A 26,744-nucleotide genomic window follows, 5' to 3' on the forward strand; every position below is an offset into this window, starting at 1 on the left:
GGGGCAATTTGTTTTCCCTTTTATTTCTCTTGCTTTCTGTGATTTACATCCTGGGAGCGAAGCTCCATAGGACAGGGCTCTTTCCTGGAGGAAGGACCGTACAGGAGCTCGAATTCAATAACAAGGTTCTTGATGTTAATTAAGAAAGACTTCAAAAGATGAATAAATTAAAACAAATTGCAGAGCTGATGCTTTTGTCATTTACTCAGGTGCAAACTGTGAATATGACCATGAAGGTCAATGAAGCCAGATGTGTATAAAAGCAAAGCAGGGGGAGAAAAGAGATCCTGTTTTTGGCGATATGCTGTTGATGACTAGGAAAAGGTGCTGTTTCTGGTACCGCTGTGGAAAACACAGGGAGTTTCTTCTGTTCTGAGGTCTGTGACTCCCAGGCTGAATCCACCTTCCATGGTCCCAGCAACTTAGGGTGCAGCTGATCTCAGCATTGGAAATAAACTCTCGTTGCTCATTTTCTGCACCTCTCAAATCTGTGTTGAGCCCTGGGAGCTCCAGCTACACCATGGAGCATCCTGAGCTGCATCAACCACTTGCTGCCTTGTGTCACAGAGTTCAGAGGAAGCTGCTCAGGTGGGTTTTGAAGGCACTTTAGATCGTGCTCCCAGCAGAGAAATACAGCCACGTGTAGCTTGCTACTCCTCCCTCTTCCCCTTATTTTTGGGAAAACTTTTTGTCCGACTGCAGCCCCTGCCAGGGGGAGAAGGTAACACCCATGGTAAAACACAAACAAAACCACACACCACCTCCTAAGGCACCAGAGGCAGCCGTGTTCAAACCCTATCACACCACCGATGTTTTTGGCCTCGTTGCGCAGCTCTTGATAAAGTCAGAGGGAGCATAATGCTTTTTAAAGGTCCTCAGCTTTTATGGGCTATAAAGTATTGACCTTAAAGGGAGGTGCTGAGGGAAGTATATTAAAGATAGATGTATGTGGGATAAGCGGACGTGTCAGATTTCCCACAGCTCCTCTCTGGACTGCCTATTTCTAAGATCTTTTTGAACTAATGTGTTGATTGCCTTCCTAGGGAAGAGCTGCCTGAAGCTGCAGGTGCTGCTGAAACCCATGCTCAGGAGGTCCGGGGCAGCCTTCCCTTGGACATTTGCTGATCGCAACACACGGGAATCTTTTCTTTCCAGTTTGTCCTCAGCCATTTGTTCCCACTGAGCCTCAGCCTGGGGTCACCGTGTTGCAGATTTCCTGGTTCTGCTGAATGTTGTGCTCTGGGATCCCAGGACTTTGCAAGGGCCCTGGGTCAGCTCATCGCTACAGACATCCCATCTCCCGCTCCAGTAAAAACCAGTACCAGAGGACTTCAGAAGAAACCTTTTGCAATGAGCAATCGAGGGGGAAAATCGTCTTGTGGAGCCTCTGCTAATTGTGAGCACGTGGCAAGCGATTTGTATTAAATCATTCAATAATCATTAAGAGAAGATCTGCATTACATTTCTCACCTCTGGAAAAGGTGGATGATGCCATTCACCTGCGTTGCCAGGTACTAAGAAACATCACAGTATTTACGAGGTCCTGGGAAAATGGGGGTTTGGGGAGCATTTGAGGAGTGTGTGTGAGACAGGAATGAGAGTAAACAGCCCCCATGGATTTGGGAGGAGAAGGGCACAGTGTGGGGTGGGCAGTGGCCGCAACCCCCCAGCAAAGCCCCCAGAGCAGCAGCACGACCCTGGCAGGGCGCTGGCAGCGGGTGCAAGGGCGAATGCCCAGCAGAGCCAGGTTTAGCACCAACCTCCTGCCGCCTCCTATTATTTTGAGCCTGAGCCTTGCAGTGGATGCTGCTCAGAGCCCTGTGTTTGAGAAGGCATCTTTGCTTGGAGGTTGGTATTTTAGGGCTGGGGATTAGATACCTCTGATACCTCTGACAGGGTGCTGGGAGCGGGTGCAAGGGCAAATGCCCAGCAGAGCCAGGTTTAGCACCAACCTCCTGCCGCCTCCTATTCTTTTGAGCCTGAGCCTTGCAGCGGATGCTGCTCAGAGCCCTGTGTTTGGGAAGGCATCTTTGCTTGGAGGTTGGTATTTTGAGGTGGGGGATTAGATACCTCTGATACCTCAGACAGGGTGCTGGGAGCGGGTGCAAGGGTGAATGCCCAGCAGAGCCAGGTTTAGCACCAACCTCCTGCCGTCTTCCATTCTTTTGAGCCTTGCAGTGGATGCTGCTCAGAGCCCTGTGTTTGAGAAAGCATCTTTGCTTGGAGGTTGGTATTTGGGGGCGGGGGATTAGATACCTCTGACCCCCTCCAGCACCCCTGAAAAGCTGGGGGGCGGGCCCAGCAGGTCCTTGAGCTCCTGGGAGGGAGGGAAGGGGTTAATAATCCCCCAGCCCTGGCTAAACCAGCATCCGCCGGCCCCGCACCGCCGCTCCCGAGGCTGCTTTTCCCCGGCTCCTTTTGCCGTCTGTAGTTAAATTTCCCCCGCCTCAGTTGATGTCACATCCTGTTCCACAGCCATCCCCTGCTAGTAGCCAGCCCTACCAATTCCTTCTTTTTTTTTTTTTTTTTTTTTTGTTAATCCCTGTCCTCTCCCCATCACCCCCCCTTTTCAAGGCAAACTTTTGGCAATAGCAGCGATAATCATTTTGTGCTCCGTTGAATTTCTCCTCGCAAATGTCTTTTGATCAAGGGAGCCATTAAAATAAAAAACAATTGCCGGAGAGCCAGCACCGAGAGCAGAGGAGAGAAACTGGGATCCCAATAAATATGCAAAGTGAAGGCTCTGCTGAGCAGATTTCTTGCATTGCTTCCTGGGGGTGCTGAGAGCCGCCTGGAGAATTATTCTGATTTTTTTTGGTTTGTTTTTTTTTTTTTTAATTGCGTTTTCTTGTCTTTTTTTATTATTTTAAATTAAAAGAATAAGAACAATAAAGGACTGAGGAGGCAGCGAGGCGCTCGGTGATCGGCACAGGGAGGCTCGCCCGGAGGTGATCTGTATGCAAGGTGCCTAGAACTGGGTGCGAGACATGCAACCGGCAAGCAAGCTCCTGACCCTCTGCTTCCTCATCCTGATGGGCACAGAACTCACCCAAGTAGGTTTCTCTCTTGCTTCCCCCCCCCCAACACACCCCCCCCCCTTTTTTTTTTCTCCCTTTCTCCCCAACGCCATTTTCTATTAAACCTCGAGAGCACAAAAGAAAACTGGAGTGGGAAGCTGCAGCTTTGTGCCCCCATCCCAGGGCACCCCCAGTTTGCTTAGCAGGTGGATCCTCCGGGCCTTGGTGGGGGGAGAGCAGGTGGGGGGAGACTCAAGAGACCAGACCCCAGAACTGGGGGACAAGGGGCTACCCCAGTGTGGTCCCCCTGGGGAGTTTTGGGGGGGACACCCCACCTGCCCGCCCCACTTGTGGGGAAAGTTGCGATGTGGGGCTGGGGGTGCTGGGGGACAGTGGGACCCTGGCTGGGGTTCAGCAAAGTTCGGGGCTCCCCGTCCCAGGTTCCCGAAGGGACGCGACGTGCGAGTGCGGTGGCGGGTCCCTCCTCGTCACCCCCCTCCACGCCAGCTCCTCATTTGGGGGTAGCTTTGCTGATTTTAGGTGACATTTAAATGTCCCTTGATGTTTCCATCTGTGACAGGCTTGTGGGAGAGGGGAGCATCTTATTTATCTCGCTCTCCCCCTTCTACTTTTTTTTTTTGGCTTTTGTTGGATTTTAATGCTTGCAGTGACTGTTCTGGCCCCTGGACTGAGTGAGTAGTGGGGCTGGGGTGAGGAAGGGAGGCACACAAAAGCCATCTCTTGCAAGTGGAGCTAAAACTCCATTTGACTTCTTTAAGAAAACTGGGGAGAGGCGGGCAGGGAGCTTGCCTTTTGCTTTTTGGGTTATGATTTTTTTTCCCCAGCCACTCAGGAAAGGAAGAAAAGTAATTGCAAGAGGATGCTCTAGATTGTGGGGTTAATTGTGATGCTGCCTGCGAGCAAAAAAATAAAGAAAGAAAAAGAAGCTATAAATAGGAGAGAAATGGAGGCTTCGTAGTGTAGGAGCAATTAGCAGCTGGGCTCTCATCCTGGATGCTTTATGTAGAATTTTTCCTTTCTCCTGCTGATAATGGTCTCTCCTGTCACTGCCCTATTGCTGAAGTTTCAGTAGCTGAAACCTTTTGGCTTTGCACCCTCAGAGTATTTCTGCTGCCCCCAGCAAGAAATGGCGAAAGAGCTGCCTTAATTGCATGGAGCCCTCTGGAGAAGGGATGAGAAGGTAGTAATTGCGGGGAGTGGGGGGAAGGCAATGAAATCCAAGAGCTGTGTGGATGAGGAGGGGTGGGAAGGGACCAGAGCTGCGAGTGAGCGCCCAGGAAAAGCCCATTGTGTGTGAGGATGCTCGGGGAAGGCGCATGCGCCGCGCTGGACAAAGCAGCAGCGCCCGCCAGCATTGCTTGGGAATCAGCAGAAAGGGGCTCCTGGCCATGCAGCGGCCCCACAGCCAGCCTGGGGCTGTGGCAGAGTCATGGTGGGGCCAACTGTCACCCCCCGTCCCTCCAGCCTCCCCTCCTGCCCAGCCCCATGATTGCACCCATGGCCTGGGGACCCGGGTGGTGTCCCCTTTCCCAGGGCCGTCGCCACCCCCATCGGCCTTGTCAGCCTCCGTCGCTCTGCATTGGTGGGTTTTTTCAAGGACACGGAGTTATCAGCTCTTGTGCCAAGGATGCTGCTGTGCTTGGCTGCTTTGCCTTTTCCTGTTTTTTTTTTTTTTGTTGTGGGTTGGTTTTTTTTGGTGAATGCAGCACTCCAACTTTTCACCCAACTTTAAATTGGGGTGGGGATGGGGAATCAAATCTGCTCTGAACATTGCAGGCTTTGGCAGAGTTACCTCCCAGCCCATCCCTGCCCACTGACCCCAGGTTGGGAGCCCCTGCTAAAGCCCTGGCTTTGCTGAGCTGCCTTCAGCTAGAGCTGCTTTCTGCTCTGCAGTGTTCACCTGGGCTTTGGTGCCTGCAGGTATCCGAGTCCTGCCAGCCATGCAGAGCTCTCCCGCCAGCGTGCCTGCTGCCTCGCTTGGCACTGCAGAGCCCTTTCAGACTTGTAGCATCTCGTTTCGGCAGCACAGCTGCCAGATGCAGTCCCCAAATATGCCTTTCAGCCCAGACACCGCCCAGCTCAGTGTCTTCCGTGTTGAATTCAGTGCTGGATTCACATCTCCATCACACGTGGAGTCTCTCCCACCCCCTACAGAGATCCCGTGCTGGGAAAGGAGGGATTGAGGTTCAAGGGAGAGAGGTTGCTGATTTAGGCAGCTTTCCCTGGTGATGCAGAAGCTACAGCCGTCCCCTCCTTTCCTTCCCTGCAGTGACACTGCCAGACCAGCACAGGAGAAAAGGAGAAATGGGGAGATGGGCGGCTGTGAAATGGGGCTGCAGGGGGTGAGCACGTGGCTCTTCTTCCAGCTGGGAGCTGGGAAAGCTCTGCTGGTGGAGCTGAGCGAGTTGTCTTCAAGGAGTTGGTACTGCAGCATCCTCCGATGGGCCCCTTTGCAGGGGGGGGACAGGTGCTGGTGCTTGGCTGGGGGCACAGGGGTGACACACACACTGTGGGCTGCACCCCCACGCTTGGTCGGGGCTTTGAAACCAGCCTAAAGTGGATGGTAGTTTTACCTGTGAGAAACAAGGGGGAGCTGCCCCTACATGCCCCCCAACATCCCAGTTCTTTGCAGATTTCCCTCAATCCCCCAAAGTGCCCCCAGGGTGGGGCTGCAGGAGCCCCAAAGCAAGACCTGTACCAGGCTCTGGGATTTGCCCAAGCAGCCAAAGGTTTTCTGATGTGTTTTGTGCCTTGTCTTGGCTCTCCACAGGTCAGCAGTCAAAACCTGAAATGACATGTGTTGGCTGAATGGAACAGGCTGGTTTTGGGGTGCAGCGGGGGCACCCTGGGGTGCAGCACCCTCACTCCGGCTCTGCATGCAGCTGGGGGCTGAGGGCTCCCCAGGCAAAGCACGGGGCTTTCTCGCCTTGTCGTGTTCTGGGTGAGACCCAGGACGGCTCCTCTGCAGCCGTGGAGGAGCAGAGCCAACTTCTGCTCTCTAAGGATCAGCCTGTCACGTGCAGAAAGATGGTGCTGCCAGGGGGGCAGAGGATTTGGGCTGCTGTAGTAAAGCCAGGGGTATCGGCAGAGGGGGTCTTGGATGCCATCTGCTTGTCTGTCTGTCTGTCCGACCTGTCCTTTTGTCATGCTCGGTGCTTGCTGGTGAGCTGCTGGGATATTAGCAGTGAAAAGCTCTTTGCTTTCCTCGAAGTTTCCCAGGCGCGGAGCAGGGCCCCCGATGCTGTGACATCCGCTTACCTGGTAATCATTGGAACCACACGGGAAGAAATACCTTCCTGGAGCAGGCAGTTATTAAACATTCAAGGCTTCTAAAATAAATAAATAAAAATTCCATTGATTTTCCTGAAAAAGGACATCAGGTCCCTCTCGGGGCTGTTTTCAGGGGAGCATTCCCATGCCCCCAGCGCCATCCAGTCTGGCTGTGCTGGTCCCCTCCATCCATGGGGATGTTCCCAGTGCCCTGTGTGCTGGCCGGGCTCTTCCCTCCCCTGTCAGGGCAAAACTCGAAGGATTAAGCTGCAAATCTGCAGCCTGTAACAGGAGGCAGCTGCCTCATCTCATAAACCAATTTGTGTCTTGTTTCACTAACTTCAGCTTTAACCAATAAAAAAGAAAGGTAATTCTCAGCCCTGGGTCTTATTTATTACTCAGGTTATCAGGCCTTGTAATCAGTATTAGCATCACTGCGTAAAGTAATACAAAACTAATCACTATCTGAGTGAGTTAGACAGATGAAGGTTGTAGAAGGCGTTGACAGTGGAAAAAGCTAATTCTTGAGTTATAAGTGTTGGCTTTGCTGTGGTGAAGCTGTGAACAAAAAGGAGCAGGGACAGGGACACCCAAGGAGTGCTCCTCTGGGGTTTGTTGCCTGTAGGTGCCTTGGTTGGGCTCTTTGGAAGACCCAAGGTGGGCAGGAAGATACCTGAGAGGTTGAATCAGTCAAGCAAGTCCCCCAAAAAGCAGATGATGCACTTGGGGAAACCGAGGCACAGAGCCTGAGATATGTCTCAGAGCCCCACTTGTGGGGGAAGAGCACCTCAAAATCTTGATTTTTCCTTCTTTTGTAGACTGTAGCTATTGCTTGCCCACTGCCCTCCCAGAGCTGAGCGCAGGACCCTGCTCTCAGCCTCCAGGTTTTTGTGCTGGGTTTTGGCCCTGGGAACCATTCTCCTGTGTTCAGGACCCAGGTCCTGGCTCCCAGCCTCCAGCATTCAAAAGCAGCCAAAATGCAACAGATCTCCTGGAAGGATAAGAGCGGGGGCCGGCTCGTGCCAGCGCTGGGGCCAGGAGAACCCCTGGAGCGATGCCGTGTTTTCTAGCGAGCAACACACAGAACAAGTTTTTCCGTGTAAAGGCACTTTGTGACTGGAGGCGTGTGCGACTGACCCAGGGAAATACGTCAAAAAAATCATCATTCCCAACCAAAACAGCCGAGTAACAGGAACCCGCTGACGCGCCGGCGGAACCTGCGCCGACTTTAATGGGCTCTGATCTTGCCCAGAGGCTCTGACACGGATTGGCACTCGCTGGTAGAGCAGGAGTTTCATGTCAAGAGGAGCTTTAGCTAAACACAGATTTAGCGGAGTGAAGACCTGCGAAGGGGATTATTCTGTTCTAGCGTAACATAAGGAGCGTGTTCCTTTTGCTGCAGCGTTTCCACGCGCCGTGCGGGTGACGAAAGGGAGTGTTGCAGAGCGTTTTGCTTGTGGAAGGAGAAGTCCCAGTGTCCATAGTTCGGGGGTGAACTTTCCAAAGCGTATTGAGGTGCCTGATCCTGAAATGAGGCCGCTCCTGGAGCGGAGCTCAGCACCAGGCACAGGTGGTTTCACACCAAGTCCCACCAGGAGCTGGCAGTGATCTGCGGCATCACGGGCACTGTGTCCAAAGCACTTTAGGGGCTTGAATTGCTGTTTTCTTCCTTACTTTGCTTTCCCCATCTGTCCATAATGGGAGGGGAAGAGTTTGTTCTGCCTTGGTACAGTGCTGAGGTAACAGGGTGCAGCTCCAAGACTGAGGCTTGTGTGAGTGATGGTAGCACAGACAGTGACAAAAACAGCCAAAAGGACAAGGATATTTGGAGGTTAGAGCCAAAAATCGTGGAAACCTGGTACCATTTATTCCCGTGGCAGTCGTGACCTGCTGAGAGACAGATGCCCCACGGCAACCGCAACAGAAGATTGTCGCACGCTCCAGAGGTGATGGGTACAAAGTGTATGTTCCTAAATGAGATGAAGTTGCCCACACTGCTTTCTGGAGTAGGTGGGGGTGTCTCTGCTTCTTGGCACCATTCACAGCCCCTTGCTGAACACAGGCTGGTGCAGAGGGATTTCGGGTACCTCCTGCCACAAGCCCAGGTAATGAGAAATGTGAGGGAAGGGGGTGAACGTTTGCTGTGTTGAGAGGGGGATGAGAAATGTCGTCATTCACTCAGGAACGCGGCAGCAACAGGGACTGGGGCAGCATTGGTCAGGACTCCGGGAGGGATGAAAGGAGGCAGCGGAGGCAGAGAGTCCTCCAGAGGCTGGTTCAGAGCCCCATCGACTACAGGAGGGAGATTTGGAGAAGAGTCAGTCTAAGTGTCTGAGGAGGGTTCCTGAAGTGACACAGAGAGGTCCTTCTGGATAGGACAAGACCTTTCCCGCAGCCTCTTGGCCAGTGGACATGGAACATCTCACAGGGCTTCGTTGCAGAGGGGAGTGGGAAAGAGCTGGAGTATGGGCTGTGCCAGGCACCGGAGCAATCCCAGGTCCGACCTGAGTGCCCGGGGAAATTCCTGAGCCCTGCGCTCCCAGGACAGGAGCTGCCAGCCCTGGGAAGGTGCCTGGGGCACTGCCCTCCATCCGGCAGCCAGCTGGACGTGTCCTCCTCGCCGGAGATGTCAGGTGTCAGCTGAGGTGCCTCCAGCATTTACTGAGCCAGCTTGGAGCAACAGCAACATTTGAGGCTGTTAAAATACAGGTGTATATATTTTAAAGCAGATCTCATCCTCTCACCATGCATTAAATAGGAGCTCTCTGACTGGGGTCTACAGGCACCATCGCCACCTAAGCTTGGGAGCAACAGAAACCTCAGCACCTCTTCTCTGAACCAGCCAGGAGAGGGAGACAATGACCGTCACGTCCTGCACACACACAGAGGAGTTGGCCATGTTTGCAAACCTTGACCCTTGTAGGGCTCCTTCAGGCAGAAAGTCCCATTATACATTAGCACTTCCCAGCAGCAGAATTTTCCACCAAGTAGCTATTTTGGAAGACCCTATTCTTTGCTTTTACCTGTCATTCCTTCTCATTCTCTGCTCAGAATATATGCATGCAAATAGGATCTTTTGTTCCCTAACAGTTCATCTGTTCCTGCTATTTACTCTCTGCAGGGGGGGCACCAAGAGGGCACAATTGCACCCCATGCTCTTGTGGGAAGGGCGACTGTAGCAAATACATTCAGGACAAGAAAAACTCAGTGACATGAGGAGGTTTTTTTGCAAGGCAATGCCCTGTGCATTGATCAGGAGAAAGGTGAATTCAACCAGTTCAGCAAAACCGGTACCGAACAGATTTCTGCAGATGTTACAAGGAAAAGTTGCTCTTTTTAAGGATGGATCCTGCTTTTCTCTGGAAAGACCCGTCAGTGAATGCTCTCAGGTCAAACAGTGTCACCCGAGTCCCCTCCTTCTTGATTTTACTGGCATTTCTTCTGATTTGCTATAGCATGAGTAAGGGCAACATCATGTCTCCCACATCAAGTTCACGTCCCTTCTGTTTTTTGCTGCCTATGTTTCGTTTTGTTGCCACGCTGAGCTTCTACAAGCAGGGAAATCATTAGGGTAGGGAAGAGGTTTCCATGTTTGCACATCACCCACTTCAGGCACTGAGATGACAGAGGTCATTTTCCTGCTTGATGCCCGTGACCCAGCACAGCACGAGGTGAGCGGCAGCATCTCATTGCACAGCGGTCACCAGCGCCTCTTCCCGCTGAATAACCCTTCATCCCTGAAAAATGGAAATAGTGGCATTTCTGGGAGCCTCTTTTTTGTCAAGTCTCTGCTTGGGACCGGCTGATGTGGACTCAGCTGGTCACGGGCAGTGTGATGTGCTGGGGATGGGCTGTGGCTCTGCCAGCATAGGGTGTACCCTATGGGCTCAGGGCCACCCTGCTCCCCGGGCAGGCCGTTAATGCATCGAGTCACTGAACTTTCTGAACAGGTAGGAAAGAACAGCCCATCTCGTGATGTCCCTGCCTTAACTCCCTTTATCTTACCAGCAAAGACTCCCAAAAATGTGCTGCTTTTGCCTATTTCATAGCCACTGGAAGCAAGAGGAAGGAAGAAAATCACCTGGATTTCTCTCTCCCCCGTTGTTACAGCCGCAGCCCCTCTTTCCGCTGACGTAAGGGTTTTGCTGCAGGGACATGGAGCAACTCTCCTGACTGCTGCTGCCTCCCCCCGCCTGCACGGACCCTCTGTGCTGGGCATTGCTAAAATATTCCAAATAATGGGCCCCCTCCTTAGCAGGGACTTGTGGCTGCTGCTCCTCTCTCCGTGCCTCGCTGTCCCTGTCTGCAGAAGCTTTAATCATTGCAAAGCATTTGAAGGGCATATGAATTAAATTACCTGCGTGCACTGGTAGGAAATGAGTCTTTTGTTAGTCCAGGTGGAATCCAGAGCAAGGCAGAGGAATGCTTCTTACCCTGCTGAATACCATTTTAAATAACAACATATCTGTAGGTCTAATTGCCTTTGTATGTGTTTGGAGTAGACAAATAGGAGGGACAAACTTTACTTACAAACTCTGTTTCAAAATGAACATTAAGATGATGTAAGTGCAGCACTCAAGTGTTTTATATGGCATGAAATCAGAGAAGCAATCAGGGTCTCAGCTGCTACAGTGCTGAGCGCAGCAAAAGCACCTGTTAAAGCAGAGCGGGCTGAACTGGAACAAAACGGGGAGCTGTGATTTATTCTAAAAGATTGAAACCATCTGAGGCTTTTGCCTAATGACCCTGTTCCTACAACCACAGCTGGAACACCTTGGTGCTGACCGCCTCCTCAGGGACAACGCAGCACAACCTGACAACAGTTGTGCCATGCAAAGGATGCCCGGGCTGGCTGAAGCAGATTCGATGGGGTTCATCTACTTTGGGAGCCCTGAGCAGAACAGTGTCACATTCAGAGGGCTGGAGTATTTTCTTACTGATTTCAGCAGCCGATTGACCTGTCAGCTGGCTGACTTACCCAGATGAGAGTTGGTCTGGCTGGAGCGGGAGGAAAGGACAGGGGTAATGCTGTTTGAGGGTGCTGGGAAGTGAAGGTAGGGAATGGCATTTCATGGCTGTAGCCTGTGATACGTACCAGCCACTGCCTCCCAGCTGCCAGCATCTGATTCTGCCACTGCCTTGTTGGAGGGACAGGATCCAACCTGATGTCAGCACTCGTACTCTAACTCATCTCTTTTCCTCCACCTGGTGGACTTGGTAAATGTGCTTTCAGTGCTTTAACAGAAAGTCCCCAGCGCTCTCTGCAGAACCAGCTTCACTTGGCTGCCACCTGTCCCTGCTCCCTTTGACCAGAGCAGCAGAACCGGAGGGTGCTGGGATGATCCCAGGTAGGGCTAAGGTCCTGTTAGGATTTGCCTCAGAGCTGCACAAGCCACAGAAAGCCAAGAGGTTTTTTTGAATTCTGGGGTGGGATGCTCTGGCAGTTTTGGATGCTGTCCCGTCTCTCCTGTCCATGCAGCCCTGCCTGCTGGGAGCAGGGCAAGAGCAGCTTTAGGGCAGGAATGGGGCAAGAGCAGTGCTGGGGCAAGAACGGGGCTGCCAGCTCCAGAGCAGAGTTTCTGGGTGTTTTGGTTTGACACAAGTGTATTGCATCCCTCGTGCTGATGGAGAAAGGCAGCAGAATGTGGTGAGGGGGCAAGTGGAGATATGGGAGATGCTCTGATGACCTGCAGCCCGGGAAGACCACAGGCTTGGGGACCACCGTGTGCCCCCACCTGGGTCCCATGCCTCGTGGGTTTGTACGGGAGTGGCGCAGCCTTGCGTGCACCGCAGCGGGGAATGCTGCTCCCAAACCCCCTGCCTGGTAACAGCTCCCTCTGTCCCCCGTTCGCCGCGGCCCCTCCGGACCGAGCATCGATCGATCCCGATCCCGATCCCGCATCGCGCCCGCTACCGCGCCCGGCGCTGCCGCCGGCAGCCAGCAGGGGGCGCTGCCGTGCCGCGCCGCAACGGGGGGGACGCCCCCCCCCCCCCCCGCCCCCTTTTTCTCCCTCCCCAAATCTTTGCCGCCTCCTCCCAAATTCTTTTCCTCTCTCCCCAAATCTTTTCCCCACCTCACCAAAATCGTCCGTCCTCCCAAATCTTTTTCCTTTTCCCCAATTTTTTCCCCTCTCCCCAAACTTCACTCTCCCTTCCCCAAAGTCCTTTTCCCTCTCCCCAGATCTTTTCTCCCCAAATCTTTTCTCCTCTCTTCCCCTCCGCTCCCCTTCCCCAAATCTTCTCCCTCCAAAAAAAAAAAAATCCCTCCCCTAAATTTCTCCTCCCCTCCGTTCCTCCCTCCCCAAATCCCTTCTCTCCCCGCTGCCTCCCACCCGCCCTCCGCAGTCTCTCTGGCTGGGCGCTCCGCGGCGCTCACGCCCCCCCTCCCGCCCCTCCCTCTTCTCTCCCTCCCGCCCCGGTCCCGTCCCCGTCCCGCCTCCTGCAGCCGCTCGCTCGGCTCCGGCTGGGGCGCGCCCGGCGGGTGCAGGGGAGGCAGCAGCGCTCCGGCACCGGCGACACCGGCACAGGCACCGGCAGCACCATCGCCAGCGCCGGGCAGGGCCGCGGCGGGGCGGCGGCGGACGATGGGCCGGCGGCGAGCGGTGGCGGCGGCCGGGCGGCTGGTGCAGCCCGTCCCCAGCGGCATGGAGCCCGGCGCCGGTGCAGAATGAAGGGTGCTTGGCGCTCCCCCCCGCAGACATGTCTGTGCCTTTACTCAAGATTGGAGTCGTCCTCAGCACCATGGCCATGATCACCAACTGGATGTCGCAGACGCTGCCCTCCCTCGTGGGGCTCAACACCACCAAACTCACGGCGGCCACGGGCGGCACCTTGGACCGCAGCACGGGAGTAAGTGCGGGGGGCGGCGGGCGGGGGGGCGCCCGGCTGCCCGGAGCATCCCTGCCTACCGGGGCGACTGCGCCCCGCTCCCCTCCGGCCGCCCGGTCCCTCCTTGCCTGGGTCTCCCCCGGGCTGCCTAAATCCCTTCTTGCTCCTGGGAGCTCCCTGGCCGTCTGGCTCCTTCGCTGCCGCCTTCCCCCTCCCGCCGGCAGACCCTGCAGGAGCCCCCCCGGCTGCAGAGAGAGGCAGAGCCGTCGCCCTTTGGGGTGATGATGGGGGGACATCGCTTGCAAAGTGTCCCCCCCGGGATCGGCGCGGTGCGGGGCTGTAAGAGATGGGAGGCTGGGCTGGGGGCGACACGGCTGCCCCCCAGGTGTCTTCAGCCAAAGGGTTGCAAAGTTTCCCTCGTCGCTGCTTTGCAGTCGCTGGGTAAAGCAGCTTTGGGACAGCAGGTGCGAGATCTCATTCGCGTCCCAGCCTTTAATCAATAGTCGTTAATGGGGTGCGAAATGCAGTGAAGTTGCGGTGTTATTTTGGTCGTGCCGTATGTTTCCTGTCCCTGTTTCGCTGGAGGGCTGGGACGGTGCCTGATCTTGCCACGTTGGAAATAGCTGAGAAAAACAATTCGTCTGTCTGTCTTGCCTTAGCAGGGGAAAAACGGGCACCTTTTGCCTCCAGGCTGTATGCTTGTGCCTTCCGAAGCAGCCAACGTATTATAGCTCTGCAGTTTCAAGACGAGTATTTAATGTAGTGGTTCTGCTGGATATGAATGAAGCTGGATTTTTTTTCCATGTTACAAGGGATTATGAGACCCGTTATTTCCCCCCGACCCCCGGCTTGTTTTAGCTAGAGAATCAAATTGTGTGCCTAGCCGTCTCTGATAGTGCGTGTCTGTCAACATGGGTATTTGCAAGGTTATTTGTAATCGATTGAAATAGTGAAGAGAACGTTTCCTTTCTGGTTGGCAAAACAGTGCTACCTTCAAAGCGGTCAGAGGCTGAATTGTGATTAAATTACGTATTTTGCAAAGTGCTGCGAGATCAAAGGAAAATTAAGATCTGAGAGGTCTGGAGAGCACGAGGGGGACTGGGGAATGTGCTGTGCTTGTGGCTGGGCTCCCTTTCCGCGGTCTGTCCTGAAAGCTCAGGCTGAGATGCTGATCGTACCCTCTGGACCACATCCCTTCCTTGCTGGTGTGCCTGGCTGGGGCTTTCCCTGCCCTGAACCCCAGAACATCGGCAGGGAAAGGATTGTTCAGGTGAAGCTCCCCATCCCCAGGAGAGTCTGGTGGAGAAGGGGGGAAATATAACTCCCGGTGTACATTTGCTCAGAAAAGCTGGTTTTCCTGCTGCTCCGGGAGAGCTCTGCAGATACACCGTGACCGCTGCTCAGCCCTCAGCCAGGACACTGTATCCTCACTGGTAGCTTGGGCATATTCTTCTCATGGTGCCAAGGAGAAGTCGAGGGGTTTGCAATGACAGCCGGGCAGCGGGTCCCCCACCACGAGCGCTCGGTTCCTTACAGCTCACTACAACCCTTGCTCCTTCATGGATTTCCTCGTGTCCATACTTTACCACTGACATTTCCATGTTGCTTTGGCTCTTGCTCTCCTTTTCAGACCCTTCTTTTCTTTGTCCCCAATCCATATTTTTGCATTGCAAGTGAATTCCACCAGCTTGGCCCTCAGAGGAGCCTCCCTTTGCTTCCAGCACAGCTCCGGTATCTGCCACATCCCCATGGCTTCCTCCACTCAGCCCCCTTCACCTCCCGCCAGGCCTCCCCTCATTTACTTAACCCATTTTTCCCTGTGTTAATTAGGTGTTGCCTACCAACCCAGAGGAAAGCTGGCAGGTCTACAGCTCTGCCCAAGATAGCGAGGGACGTTGTATATGCACAGTGGTGGCACCTCAACAGACGATGTGCTCGCGTGATGCCAGGACAAAGCAGCTGAGACAACTATTAGAAAAGGTAACGGTTGAACCCTTGTGGGAAAGGTGGTTTGGTTTGGCATGATATTGGGGATAAAAACCTGTGCTGAGCCTTGGTTTGCAGGGCAGACGGACCCCTTGGGCCAGCCCCGCAGTGCTGTAGCCGTCCCCATGTAGTGGGGAATAATCCGCTGCAGTCAGGAGGATAAATCTCTAAGTGTTTGTGAGGCACAGAGGAAAAGGGACCGTGGCCTAAGGTCAGGTTAAAACTGCTGAGATCAAAGCAAAAATATTGAACCACATTGCAAAAAAAAAAAAAAGATGTAATTTACTATTTACTCCTTTTTTCATTACGCTAACACAAGCAGTTTCAAAGGATGAGCCTCAACAAGATGAGAGAAGATAGTATTAAAAACCCAAAGCCCCTGTATTCCTAGCCAAGCTGATATTAAAAAGGTCAAATAAAACAGTACAAGCTGTCGACATCAAATAGCACAGAAATGACAGTTAGTGGTTTTCTTTCTAATGCTGACATCCACTTGATTAGTTTTTAATAGTCTGCTGTCCAAAGAGATCAAAGAATCTCATTAGGGAAACATTCCCGATAACAAGAAATTTTCCAGATAATAGATTTCATTGAAGAAATGCTGTTTCATGTGAAACGCTGCTCTTCTCTTTAAAATAGGAGTGGACTCCTGTGCTTGAGATTTAATTATCCCTCATGCCCTAATGCTATGTTGGCATGTGTTGTGCATGACAAAACAATTTCTATCCCACTGCTTTTGGGAAGTTGATGTGTTAGTCACTCATAACAATATTAAACCTACACTTAACTCATTTTCCTATGTGATAAGGACAATAAAGCGAGGCAGGAAACTTTTAGCCCTAAAACAATCCTTCCGTATGTCAGAGGCTTCTATAAATAATCCCACTCAAGCTTTTATTTCTCTAAGCAATAACAGCAATGGGTCCAACAGCACATTTGTCTGAGAGGCAGCAGGAATTATATCAGCAGCTGACGCAGGCGTCCGAGAGCCGTCGTGTTCCCAGAACTACTCGTATGCATTAAACGAGCAGGATCTGACCCAATGCCCTCTGCTAATGGACGGGCGAGCTGGGCACACGAGACCTGGGGTAGCATCGCTTCCCATGCGGAGGCTGAAAGTGCTCGCTGATTTTTTTCCCCTTCTGCAGCTCTCTGGCTGCCAATGAATAAAGTGAGGGAGGAGCGGAATTTCAAGGCATGTGTTCTGGGGATATGGTACCTGCCTGATAATCCGTCTGCATCTCACTCCTACGCTAACCTATATGAAAACCCCAAAATAAAGAACAGGCTCTTAGTGCCAGACATCTGATCTTGATGAAGGCTGAAATTATAATCCCTATAGGAAAACGCAATGGCAGAGAAGAGCTTCCAGCTTCCCAGGAGGGATTTCAAACCTGGAAACTCCTTCCTTCATCTGGCATTTTAGCTGTAGCTTTGAGATGGGAAAACTTGCATCTCCTGATTTCTCTCTGCCAGCAGACAAAGCAGCATAATGTGGCGAAGAGATAATTGTGTTTAGGTTTTCAAAGGAGGAGACCTGCATTTCATCTATGGAAATAATAAGGTGTTGCTTTTATGGGCAAGAGAGAACCTGCGTTTCTATGTGTGTGTGTGTACACAAACCAATTACAGCATCCTCAGTGGAAAATCTCTGCACAGAGGCTTCAGCAGCTGAATGTACTTGAAGGCTCAAAGCTGCCAAGACCCCGTTGACACTCAACACATGGGCACAGGCACAGAAACTGCAGCTCATGCTGCTTGCGAGAGAATCCTGGGCACCCCGTCAGCATCAAGAGCAGGGGGTGGGGGGGACGGGGAGCCAGGGCCGCCGCACAGCCGGTGCAGCCCTGGTGTGACACCGAGGTGCCTGAGCTCATCTTTGGCTGGAGTGCACCGAGTCCTTCCAGCCTCCTGTGTGTCAGGTGTTGAGGCCAGGGCTTGGACCGCATTCAAGCCAAGACATCAGCTAAATCCTGGTCATAAACAGATTATGTTTTATATTCGAACAGTTGAGTTTTGTTTGGTTTTTTGTTGGTTTTTTTTTTTTTTGGACCTGTTATCTGGAGGGCTTCCTCCTCTGATAGTTTAACCATTTTTGGTTTCCTGCCAATTCTTGTTCTTTGCCAGCACTGATTTCCAGATTAAACAGTTCTTTTTGTTCCTTTGATATTCACTTTGAGGTGTACATAGGGAGGACAACAACATTTCTTCTCAGGCTTCGCTTTGCCTTCTACAGACCTTCTAAGATGAACTTTTCATGTCTTGGTCCATCAGCTGAGTCCATATCTCTCCTAATTCTTCCTCTGGACCATGAAAATCTGCCTCAAGATGCCTCATTGTATTGCTCCACCAGCTGGTCTGGATACCCAAAGCTAAAGATTCATCCCAATTCAAACCCCAAAAATGGGCTTAGAACAGCTCTTTTGGGCTGACCCACAAGGAAGCCTGAGCAGGGTTCAAACCATGGCTTTGGCCATGCAAATCTTGTCAAACCAATACTGACTCTCCCTTACTCTGGTTTAATTCTGAAACAAGATGACAAGAAGAGTACTGGAAGTTTCATTTGTATCAATTTTCTATTTCAAATGCTAAAATTAACTCTTCCCCAAGACAACTGCAGGTATCTCTCTCCCATTAGCTTGATGGAAAATGAGGTTTCATGTTAAGAGTGCGTGTTCCACCAATGGAGGCAAAAAGCATTTTAGCTGATATTTGAGGATAATGGTTAATGGATGAAGCTGGGGGAATCTGAGAGACAGTATCCTTCAGTCTTGGTTCATTAGAGCACTTATGTACACGCTAAAGTTTAAGCATGAACAGGCTCATTGAAATCTAATCATGTGCCAAAGTACTTTGCTGGATCAAGGGCTTAATGTGCTAATGAAGGAAAACAAGTAGATCTCCAGCTTATGAAGCACGCGTTACTGTCAGAGATCAGGAGTGATGGAGACTGACTTTGTGCAAGTCTGGCCAGAATCTTGCCTGGTTGAAAACAGCATGGGCAACAAATAGCGAGAGCCTGGGCTTGTAAAACACATCCCCGAAATAGCACAGCAGCTAATTTTAGGCGTCTCGGTTTAGATCCGTGCGAGGAGGCTATTTTATTTTCCTCTGCAGGCAGGGGAGAGGGAGGCTCCTCCAGAGGTGATTCAGAGCAGAAGCAGAGTGAGATGCTGTGATTCATTTCCTAGCGGAGTCTGTCTCTCCCTCCCCACTGCCCAAAAGGCAGCGTAAGGAGCCCCTCATAGCCTCGCTCAGCCCCTGCAGGGTCATGTACCAGCGTATCGCTACAGAAATGCTCTTTTCTGATTACTTGCAGCTTGACCTTTAATTAGGGTTAGGCATTAGTGGCATAAATGTGGCCAATTTTGTACAATCCCTACAAGTCATTCTTATTCCAATCAGTTGGAGCAATTCTGCTGTGTAGATATTGCTCAATTCAAAGGAAGGTAGGCTGGATTACTAGGATAAAAGTATCTGCAGACCAGTCTAAGACTTGTCTAAGACTTCTATTCTCCTGCCTAGGGGTAGAGAGAGGTCTTTAAACTCCTCCCCATTCAGCCCAGGTGAATTAGCACCCAACTGTGTCTGCTGGGAGCTCCTGAACCCCTGGGAGGTTTGCTCTTCTCCTCTTCAAACCAAGAGGGTCTTGTTCTGCTCTTCCCTGCTCCTCACATCTCCCTGAACAGGTCCTGGGTGGCAATCAAGATGGGTGCTGGTCCATCTCTGAGTGATGTGTTGGGACTTGGAGACTGAAAATAGCTTCACCTTTGCTGAGGCGGACCATCAGACCCCTGGAGCAGTTGTACTGGTTGTACAAAATGTTTCCTCACTGTTGGCCTTTGAAATATAGGTTGTCCATACATTTTTAATAGTTCCCTGTAATAGTCTTCTTGTCGTTGTGCATGAGCAATGGGCATTTTGATCCCTTCAGAGATGCACACGCCAAAGTTGGCATTTGACCTGTGCTGGTTGCAGCGAGTGGTCTCTGAGACCCGGCTGTGTGTGGGTGTCCCGCCGTCCCCTCGCTCTGTCACTCCAGGTAAGTCACAGCAGCCCGGTGTCATTTGCTGGAGGCAATATCGCACTTGCACCGTTCTTCCCCCATCCCAGCTTGTCTGCGCGTGGCTTTGGCAAGGATGGAGACAAGAGCGGTTGTGGCAGGATGGGCTCTGGGAAGCATCTCGGGGTGGATCTGCAGAGACAGCACTGGCTCACATTTGGGTTTTGCTCAGACACCCACAGATGAAGAGTCTTGAACCACGATGCCTTTAGTTCGGGCCATGACGCAGCAGCACACTCGGATGCCTAATTCATTTTAAGCACAAACGTCATCCCTCCCGATGTTGGCGGTTTTATTTCTGTGGGTATCGCGGCCGTGGCAGGAGCACCAGTTGCGGGCTGAGCCTTGTAATGTACGAACCGTGGTGCAAACACAACCATCCTTGATGCAAAGACCTTAAATTACACCCATTGCTAAACAGGTGATTAGGTGCTTGCTTAAGTCAGAGCTTCATTTACCTTCTTCTAGCCTGAAAAAACAGAGAACAGAATATCTCAATAAATCAGATGGCAGCCAGCCTTCGAAACCAGGTCAGCCTAGCTATCGTTTCCCTCCCTCCTCACACCTTTTTTCTCATGAGGAGCCCAGCCAACCTTCTTGCATCATTCCTTCGGCAGGGCCAGATGGGCGCTGTGCGGGGAGCCGCGGGGATGCGGTGTCGGTCGGCTGCAAAAGATGCCGACGCAGCACAACCGCCCAAGCGGGCAGGTACCGGTGGGACCAGCCAGAGCGGGAGCTCCCGCGGTACTTCCCAGCTTCCAGATACCCTCACCTGCAGCTGCATTTGTTGTGGCAGATGCTGGATAAACAGCAGGGCTGTTTGGATAATGAAGTTTTTACTAGCTGGGAGTAAAGTTTGCACTTAAGTAATCAGTAAGTGTCACTTACGTGCAAGAAGAAATGATGATGTGCACCTCAGAAGTGTTTCTCGCAGTCAGATGTGCTTCTGCTCGACTAAGAGCCTCTCATGCCATCCCAGCCTCTCAGAGGCCATTGAGAATGATGCATTTTAGCCTTGACTGCAGCCCTTACTTGCATGTGTGGTCTTTAAATTATTGTCTGCAGCACAGCAGAATAAATGTTTAGGAAACCAATTTGCTCTGTTTTAGAACGTGGGGTCATAATACCATGCGATGCTGTTGATTAACTAGTAAATAATGCATAGGCTGATTGCCCTTTAGCTTTGTTGACTGTGTAGGAAAAGGTTAACGTTCAGCATTAGGATGCAAGCGGGGCTGCCGGAGAAACACCTTCTCAATGAGTCCCTTCTGGTTTGACAGGTGCAAAACATGTCCCAGTCGATAGAGGTGTTGGACAGGCGGACTCAGAGAGACCTACAGTACGTCGAGAAGATGGAAAACCAGATGAGGGGACTGGAATCGAAATTCAAACAAGTGGAAGAAAGCCACAAGCAGCACCTGGCAAGGCAGTTTAAGGTATGTCTGCTTTCCAATCCTCTAACGGAGCTGTGGCCAGGGGTTTGCCGTGGTGGACGTGGGACTGTGACCCTGGTCCCCATCAGCTCACGTAGCTCTTGGTCCGGTTGTACACAGTGCTGGTGGCCGCCCACCCTCCTCCCAAAAGCACAACCAGATCCCGGTTGTGCCATCACATCCTCAGCCGCAGAACATTTTTCTAGAGGCTAAAAGCATAAATCTCTGCATTCCCATCACCATGAACCACTTGGGTGCCCCACGCAGGGTGGTGTAGGGTGAGATGGGTTCTGTGGGGAGACCTCGGGGCAGCTGAGGTCAGGGTGAGGGGGGTTCCCTTGGGGTGGTTGTAGCAATGGGGCAATCGAGCAAAGAAATCAACTCCCCCCCCAAAAAACAAACCCAAAAGCAAAACCTCAGGCTGGCAAACTGCACATCTCAAGGATGTGCAAACGTCCAATTTTGAAGGAATGGTGCTGGCAGCAGAGCCAGCACCTTGTGATGGGTTATATGTGTTTTGTCCTGGTGTCATGCAAACGAGAAGTAAAGATATCAGCCTTTTAAATGAAGCAAGCAATGGTCAAACTTTTAAGAACTTGATTAAGAGCAAACAAAATTGCCAAAAAGAGGCTGTCAGCAATAGTTGGAATGTTACATTTTAGTAGTGTTGTGGGTTAATAGATAATCTAGAAGATTTCTAGTGAAATTTAGGGACATTTCTGATCAGCGACCCAGCTGATTCCCACCCTCATCTTCAGGGAGCTGCCCAGCTGGCTGGTGTTCTAAAGCAGAATTATTATAACTGATGTGTTAAATACCGAAATACCAAGATAACATCAGGAAAAGCTGGGAAGAAGGTTCTCAAAACTTGTCACCAACTCCACCTCTACTCCCCATCTCCATTTACTGCAGGACCCTAAATTCAGCTCTGCAGTCTGGATGTCAGGACCATCTTTCTGATTTGAACCTGAGTTTCTTTTTATTTCTTTTTTATTTCTTTCTTTTCCCCCACCCTCCATCCTGATGAGTTTAATCCTCCCCATTGCCTGCCAGGGCGCTTGCACCAAGAAATGCAAGTAAACAAGAAAACAAATCGATTCCCCACATGCAAACAGCAGGAGGGAAAGCCTCTTGACTTAAATAGGAGGGGATGGGGAGGAAAGAAGTGAGGCTGAGGAACCCATTTCTGATCCCATTCGCCCCCAAGCTGCTTCAGCAAATAAATGTCACAGCCCTGAGCGCGGTGAACTTGGCCCCTGTGCAATGATTTAAGCAGCACCAGGTATCCTGTGTATGCTAACATGCTTCATTAACGGGTAGGTGCATGCATATTTATGTCTACTCATTAGCTGCTGGAGCAAAGCATCTTTAACAAAATGCTGCATACCATGCCTTTAAATGAGGCCTTCATTGAATTTGAAAAAGGAAAAAAAAAAAAAGTCTTCATTTCTGCAAAATAAATTTGATAATGACTTTGATTTTTATGTTCTTTATAGCATGCCTAAAACCAGTAAGGAATTTTTGTCTAATTTGCTGCCAAAGCACCATTTTAAATAACAGCCACAGCATTTTGTTTCTGCTAATGCCAGCATTAAAATGTGAGTGGTTTGGAGCTCTTGTGTCTTTTTTTTTCTCTTTAGTTCCGTAAGAGTATTTGTCTATGAATGGCTATCTATATAAGGCAGGTTAGTGAGCTAGATCCTCAACAGTATTTCATTTTCTTGCTTACAGGGCTAACTTAAAAGCAAGTTTTTTCAATGCTGCAGTGACTGAAGAAGCAGTTCACTCCCATGTAACCATGAAAAGAGGGCCACAGAGCATTTTGCACCATGCATTGATTTTTTTGATTATTTTCCAAATTAGCACCATATCTCACTAAGGAACCTTGAACCACACAGCCGAGATCTTCCTTTGCATGCAATTGTAGATGCATTTCATGAATAGTTTGAAACCCTTGTCAATGCATATATATATTATTTTATTTTATTTTTTTGGAAAGAAAAAAAAAGAACTCTTTGTGTATGTGATCTGAAGCATGTAACCCTAAGATGTTGCATTCTAAAAATGACAAATAAAGGCCTTTCCCAAATATTTTGGTGTTCTGCAGCCTGTTTAATATGTTCTTTCCAATACATCATTTGGACCAAAGTAATAACTAAAACTAATTTTAATTATAATAATTGTGGGATATGAACATTGCGCTCACATAGGAAGCAACCAGGTCAAGGCAGAGTGTTGCAGATTTTTGCACGCATAGCACTGAACCGAGCTTATTTTAACCTTGCAGGCAATAAAAGCGAAAATGGAGGAACTTAGGCCTTTGATACCAGTGTTGGAAGAGTACAAAGCCGATGCAAAATTGGTATTGCAGTTTAAAGAGGAGGTCCAGAATCTGACGTCAGTTCTAAACGAACTCCAGGAAGAGATTGGCGCCTATGACTACGAAGAGCTTCAGAACAGAGTGTCAAATCTTGAAGAAAGGCTTCGTGCATGCATGCAAAAATTAGGTAGGCTCAGAACAACATGGTGGCACTGGCTAAACACCATCGATGTTAAACCCCACATCCCGCCTGGAGGCAGAGATGCTAGACTGGACATCTCCTTGGGCCTGGCCTGGCTGGAAGGGTTGAGCTCGCCCAGCCAGGTTCGATCCTGTAAATATTTATGCGATAAGTAACATGAATCTTGGGAGTAGTCCTGCTGAGGATTACTGGCATGACCAATGTTGCTCATGGCGTAAACGCTTCAGGATCGGGCCCTTGGCACTAGGCATGTGGCGTTTTGCAGCGTTTGCATAAGTGGAGGGTGAAATGCGGCGAATTCGTGGCCGATTTGCGAATAACACTTATGCAAAGCAAACACATGCACCCATTTTGCTTATGCATCAATGCCCGATCTTATTTGCTACCTGGACCTGACGCCTCAGCAAAGGTCTCCGTGCACCGCTTTAGGTAGCGGGGGTGGGCGTGCAAGCTGTGACTCGGTTTCCCTTTTTTCCTTTTCTTTTGCATCTTGCAAATCCCTGTTGAGAAGAGCATGGTGTAGCTGGTGTGGGTGCGCGGTTTGGTCCGGACGATGCCGCGTGCAGGATATAAATTCCTCCCCATCTCTCCTGTTCCCCGAGGGAGCCCCTTCCATCAGGCCAAGTAACCAGCAATGTGAAAATGCAAGAGATTCGTCTGTAATCTCATTCAGAGAGCATTAATTGAGTGAAGCCTGTGGGTCTATGGTGGGGAGACACAACTGTAGCTAAACCCAGCATCTGACCCCAAAGCGGGGATGGAGAAGGGGAAGGAGGGCACTGCCCTCCGCAGCTGCAAGACATCTCCCCACCATTCCTTGGCCTAGCTCTGGCTTGATTTAATTTCTACTTAAATTATTGACTTTCTTGTTAAGCAATTTAGATAATCTAAACACATTAACTGCTCTGCAGTCTATTTTGGAGGCACATATGAAATTACACTCTCAGGTAACTTCATGGAAGATCAGATCTCATCTGAGCGCTTTATATCCTTGGCAAGGTAACGCTGTTTCTCTCTCTGCTGGTGGGGTTGCTTTTGCTTGTTTCTAGATGCCTGCACACTTCTGTAAGCAGCTGTCTCCCCTAGATTTCCCCTCTGCGTTTCCATCCCGTCCTCTGTTACCTTGTACATCCCTTATAAGCTTGAAACCTTGGAGAGGAAAGCGAATTTCCACGTAAGCCTGGATGCTCAGAGGTATTTGAACTACGAATGTGCAGCGAGTCGTGCGCTGAGATACCCCTGGGGAGCTGCCTGGGCAGCAGGTACAACCCCTCCGGCTGAGTGGGAAGACAGAGCCTGATTTCTCATTTATTAATGAGCGCTGATGTGCCCAGGTTTGGTTTGGGAGCAGAATGGGCTGAGGCGAGTTGTGCCATCGCTTTCTGCACCGTGTCCGTCGTCCCTCGCGCTGTGATGGCCACAGGGAAGGCAGCAGGGTCGGGGATGACAGGGAAGTCCTGACCTTGTCCTCACCCTCTTGAATTCCACCCCGAAAGCTTAACGGGGACAGAAATGATCAAGGTTATAAGGACATGGTGCATTCTGTGATAGCAGTATGTAAAACCTGGAGTTTTGTTGCATGAGGACCATACCAACATCTCAGGAATGACCGTGGTGAACAGGCCCAGGAGTGTCTTGTTGACCAAGGTCATGTAGAAAACCTCCCAGCAGCCACCAGCTGCCAGAACATCTCCTGAAGATGAGGAGGAGCCGCAGGTGAGGGGTACAGGGAACAGCAGCAGGACCAGGGGTTTCGGTTGGGGCTGGAGAAGTAATTCCCCAGGGATAGTTTTTTTAAACAAAACCATCCTGGACCCCACAGCCCCTCTGTATCCGGCCTTGGTGGAGCTGCCCAGCCCAGGCTGGCTCCACCAGAGCCGGGGAAGCTGTGATGATTCTCCTGCAGACCCTGGGCAGACTTTAAGAAGGAGCTGCCTAACCATTCAGGGCCCAAAAAAACCCCAGAATTTGTTCTTGGACCATTATTTCCTTCTGCTCTGGGCCACATCCTGGCTTGTTACATCCCCATCATGCTCAGGTCCTCCAGCTGGGACATCCACCCCAGGCAGTAGCCCAGGTAAGACAGCTGGAGGCAGCTATGATGGTGAGCTCTTGCAGGCAGCTTTTTCTAGAAAAAAAATGGGGTTTTTTTAAATCTTTTTGAGGCTTTATTTGGGCTTTTTGGCTGTGCCCCTTCTTTCTTCACTGGCTCTCCCTTTGACTGTGGGGTCAGGGGAGCTTTGCTGCCTTGAGGCATTGCAGCACCCCTGGGTGCTCATGGAGATGGACGCAGAATCCCATAAGGGTTTGCCCAGGAGGGTGATTTATTCAGTGGCTTAGCAGCAAACAGCATGGATTGAATTTCCAATGTTGTTTATCGCCCCGGAGTGTAAACCAGTGAAAATGGTAGTTAATTGAGTTAAATTCGGATAACAGCCTTACAGACATTTTACTGCCACATGATGAGGCCCTGTTTGCTGAGGATTGCTGTTTGCTGCACGTTATCTGCTCGGAGGGATTCACTGGCGTTTCAAGTAGCCCGTTTTATCTTAGATTTGCTCCTGCATGAACCAGCAATGCTGCTTATCTGGTGCTTATTCACTTGTTAGAGCTCAGGGTCCAGCTCAGAATGCCCAGAATGGGATCAGGGAGCTGCTGCAATGAGCCCAGGACAAGGGAAGGGGAAGGGATGTGTTCCTGTCCCGTTCACCTCTCCCCAACCTCTGGGCAGCACTGATGCTCGACACTGCAGCAGCATTTTCCTTAGACAAGGTCCTGTTTTGCATTTTAGGTTCCCTAAGCATTATTGATGGATCAATAGTGAAAACACTTCCTGACCCTGGCATGTGTGTGGAGGGAAAAAAAAAATCAATAATGGCACATTCAATCTGTTATTCTGTTTACACTCTTAAAGATCACTATTTATACAGGGATTTTAACGTTTCCATTAACGTTCATAAGAGGAGCCTTGGAGGAGTGGAGAGGTTGTTGCTCCTTGATTCAAGGGGGAATTTAACTCATCCATGCTCTACAGGCTCATGTTTGCCTGGTAGCACGAGCTTGCCCAGACTATTGGCAAAAAATCTCAGCTCACAATCCTGGTGCAGAGATGGGGCCAGAGCCCTCACAGCCTGTCCCAGCTATTTTGGGGATGGCGGATGCTCCCAGCTGGGTTAACAGAATTGAGGGTAGGACACAACCCAACTGCTGCAGCCCCAGCGTTGCTGTGGGGAGCTGGGGATGGGATGGGGGGGGATCAGACCTCACCTCTGTGGGGAGCCCCAGCAGAGAAGGTGCTCGGCTGCAGGAGCATCAGCACGAGCAGAACCGCAGAGTTCGGAAGGAGACGGTGCCGGTGTCAACGTGACGGTCGCGGTGGTGGATAAATTGCTGCTGAGCTGCTAAACGTCCCTTGTGGGCTGGATTTTGGGAGAAATATGGAGCGGGGGTGTTAGTATCCTGGGAGGATGGTAGCGCTGGTTTTAGCTGGAGGAAAGCATGTCTTCTCCTGCTGGAAAATTCCCGGTGTGGCTGGAGAAGGGGCTGTGTGCGGGGTGCGGGGTTGCTGCTGCTCTGCTGAGCTGCAGGAGGGCAGGTCAGGATA

The 26,744-nt window shown here is 51.0% G+C and overlaps 1 protein-coding gene across 2 annotated transcripts in view; it reads left to right on the top strand.

Annotated features, from left to right (window-relative positions):
* Window positions 1-2,510: 2,510 nt before the first annotated feature.
* The window catches only part of OLFM1 (olfactomedin 1), a 30,480-nt gene continuing 6,246 nt past the window's right edge, over window positions 2,511-26,744 (top strand). Inside the window, exons 1-4 of one of the 2 annotated variants that reach the window (XM_065853908.2) lie at window positions 2,511-3,053; window positions 14,967-15,116; window positions 20,466-20,621; window positions 22,906-23,125. In XM_065853908.2, coding sequence (XP_065709980.1) covers window positions 2,988-3,053; window positions 14,967-15,116; window positions 20,466-20,621; window positions 22,906-23,125 — 592 coding nt within the window. In that variant the 5' untranslated portion in view covers window positions 2,511-2,987. Of the gene's footprint in view, window positions 3,054-12,726; window positions 13,158-14,966; window positions 15,117-20,465; window positions 20,622-22,905; window positions 23,126-26,744 lie in introns of those variants that run through there. The other variant, XM_065853907.2, reaches the window with a different exon arrangement.

Source organism: Patagioenas fasciata, chromosome 20, assembly GCF_037038585.1.
Source record: "Patagioenas fasciata isolate bPatFas1 chromosome 20, bPatFas1.hap1, whole genome shotgun sequence".
NCBI classification, from domain to species: domain Eukaryota; kingdom Metazoa; phylum Chordata; class Aves; order Columbiformes; family Columbidae; genus Patagioenas; species Patagioenas fasciata.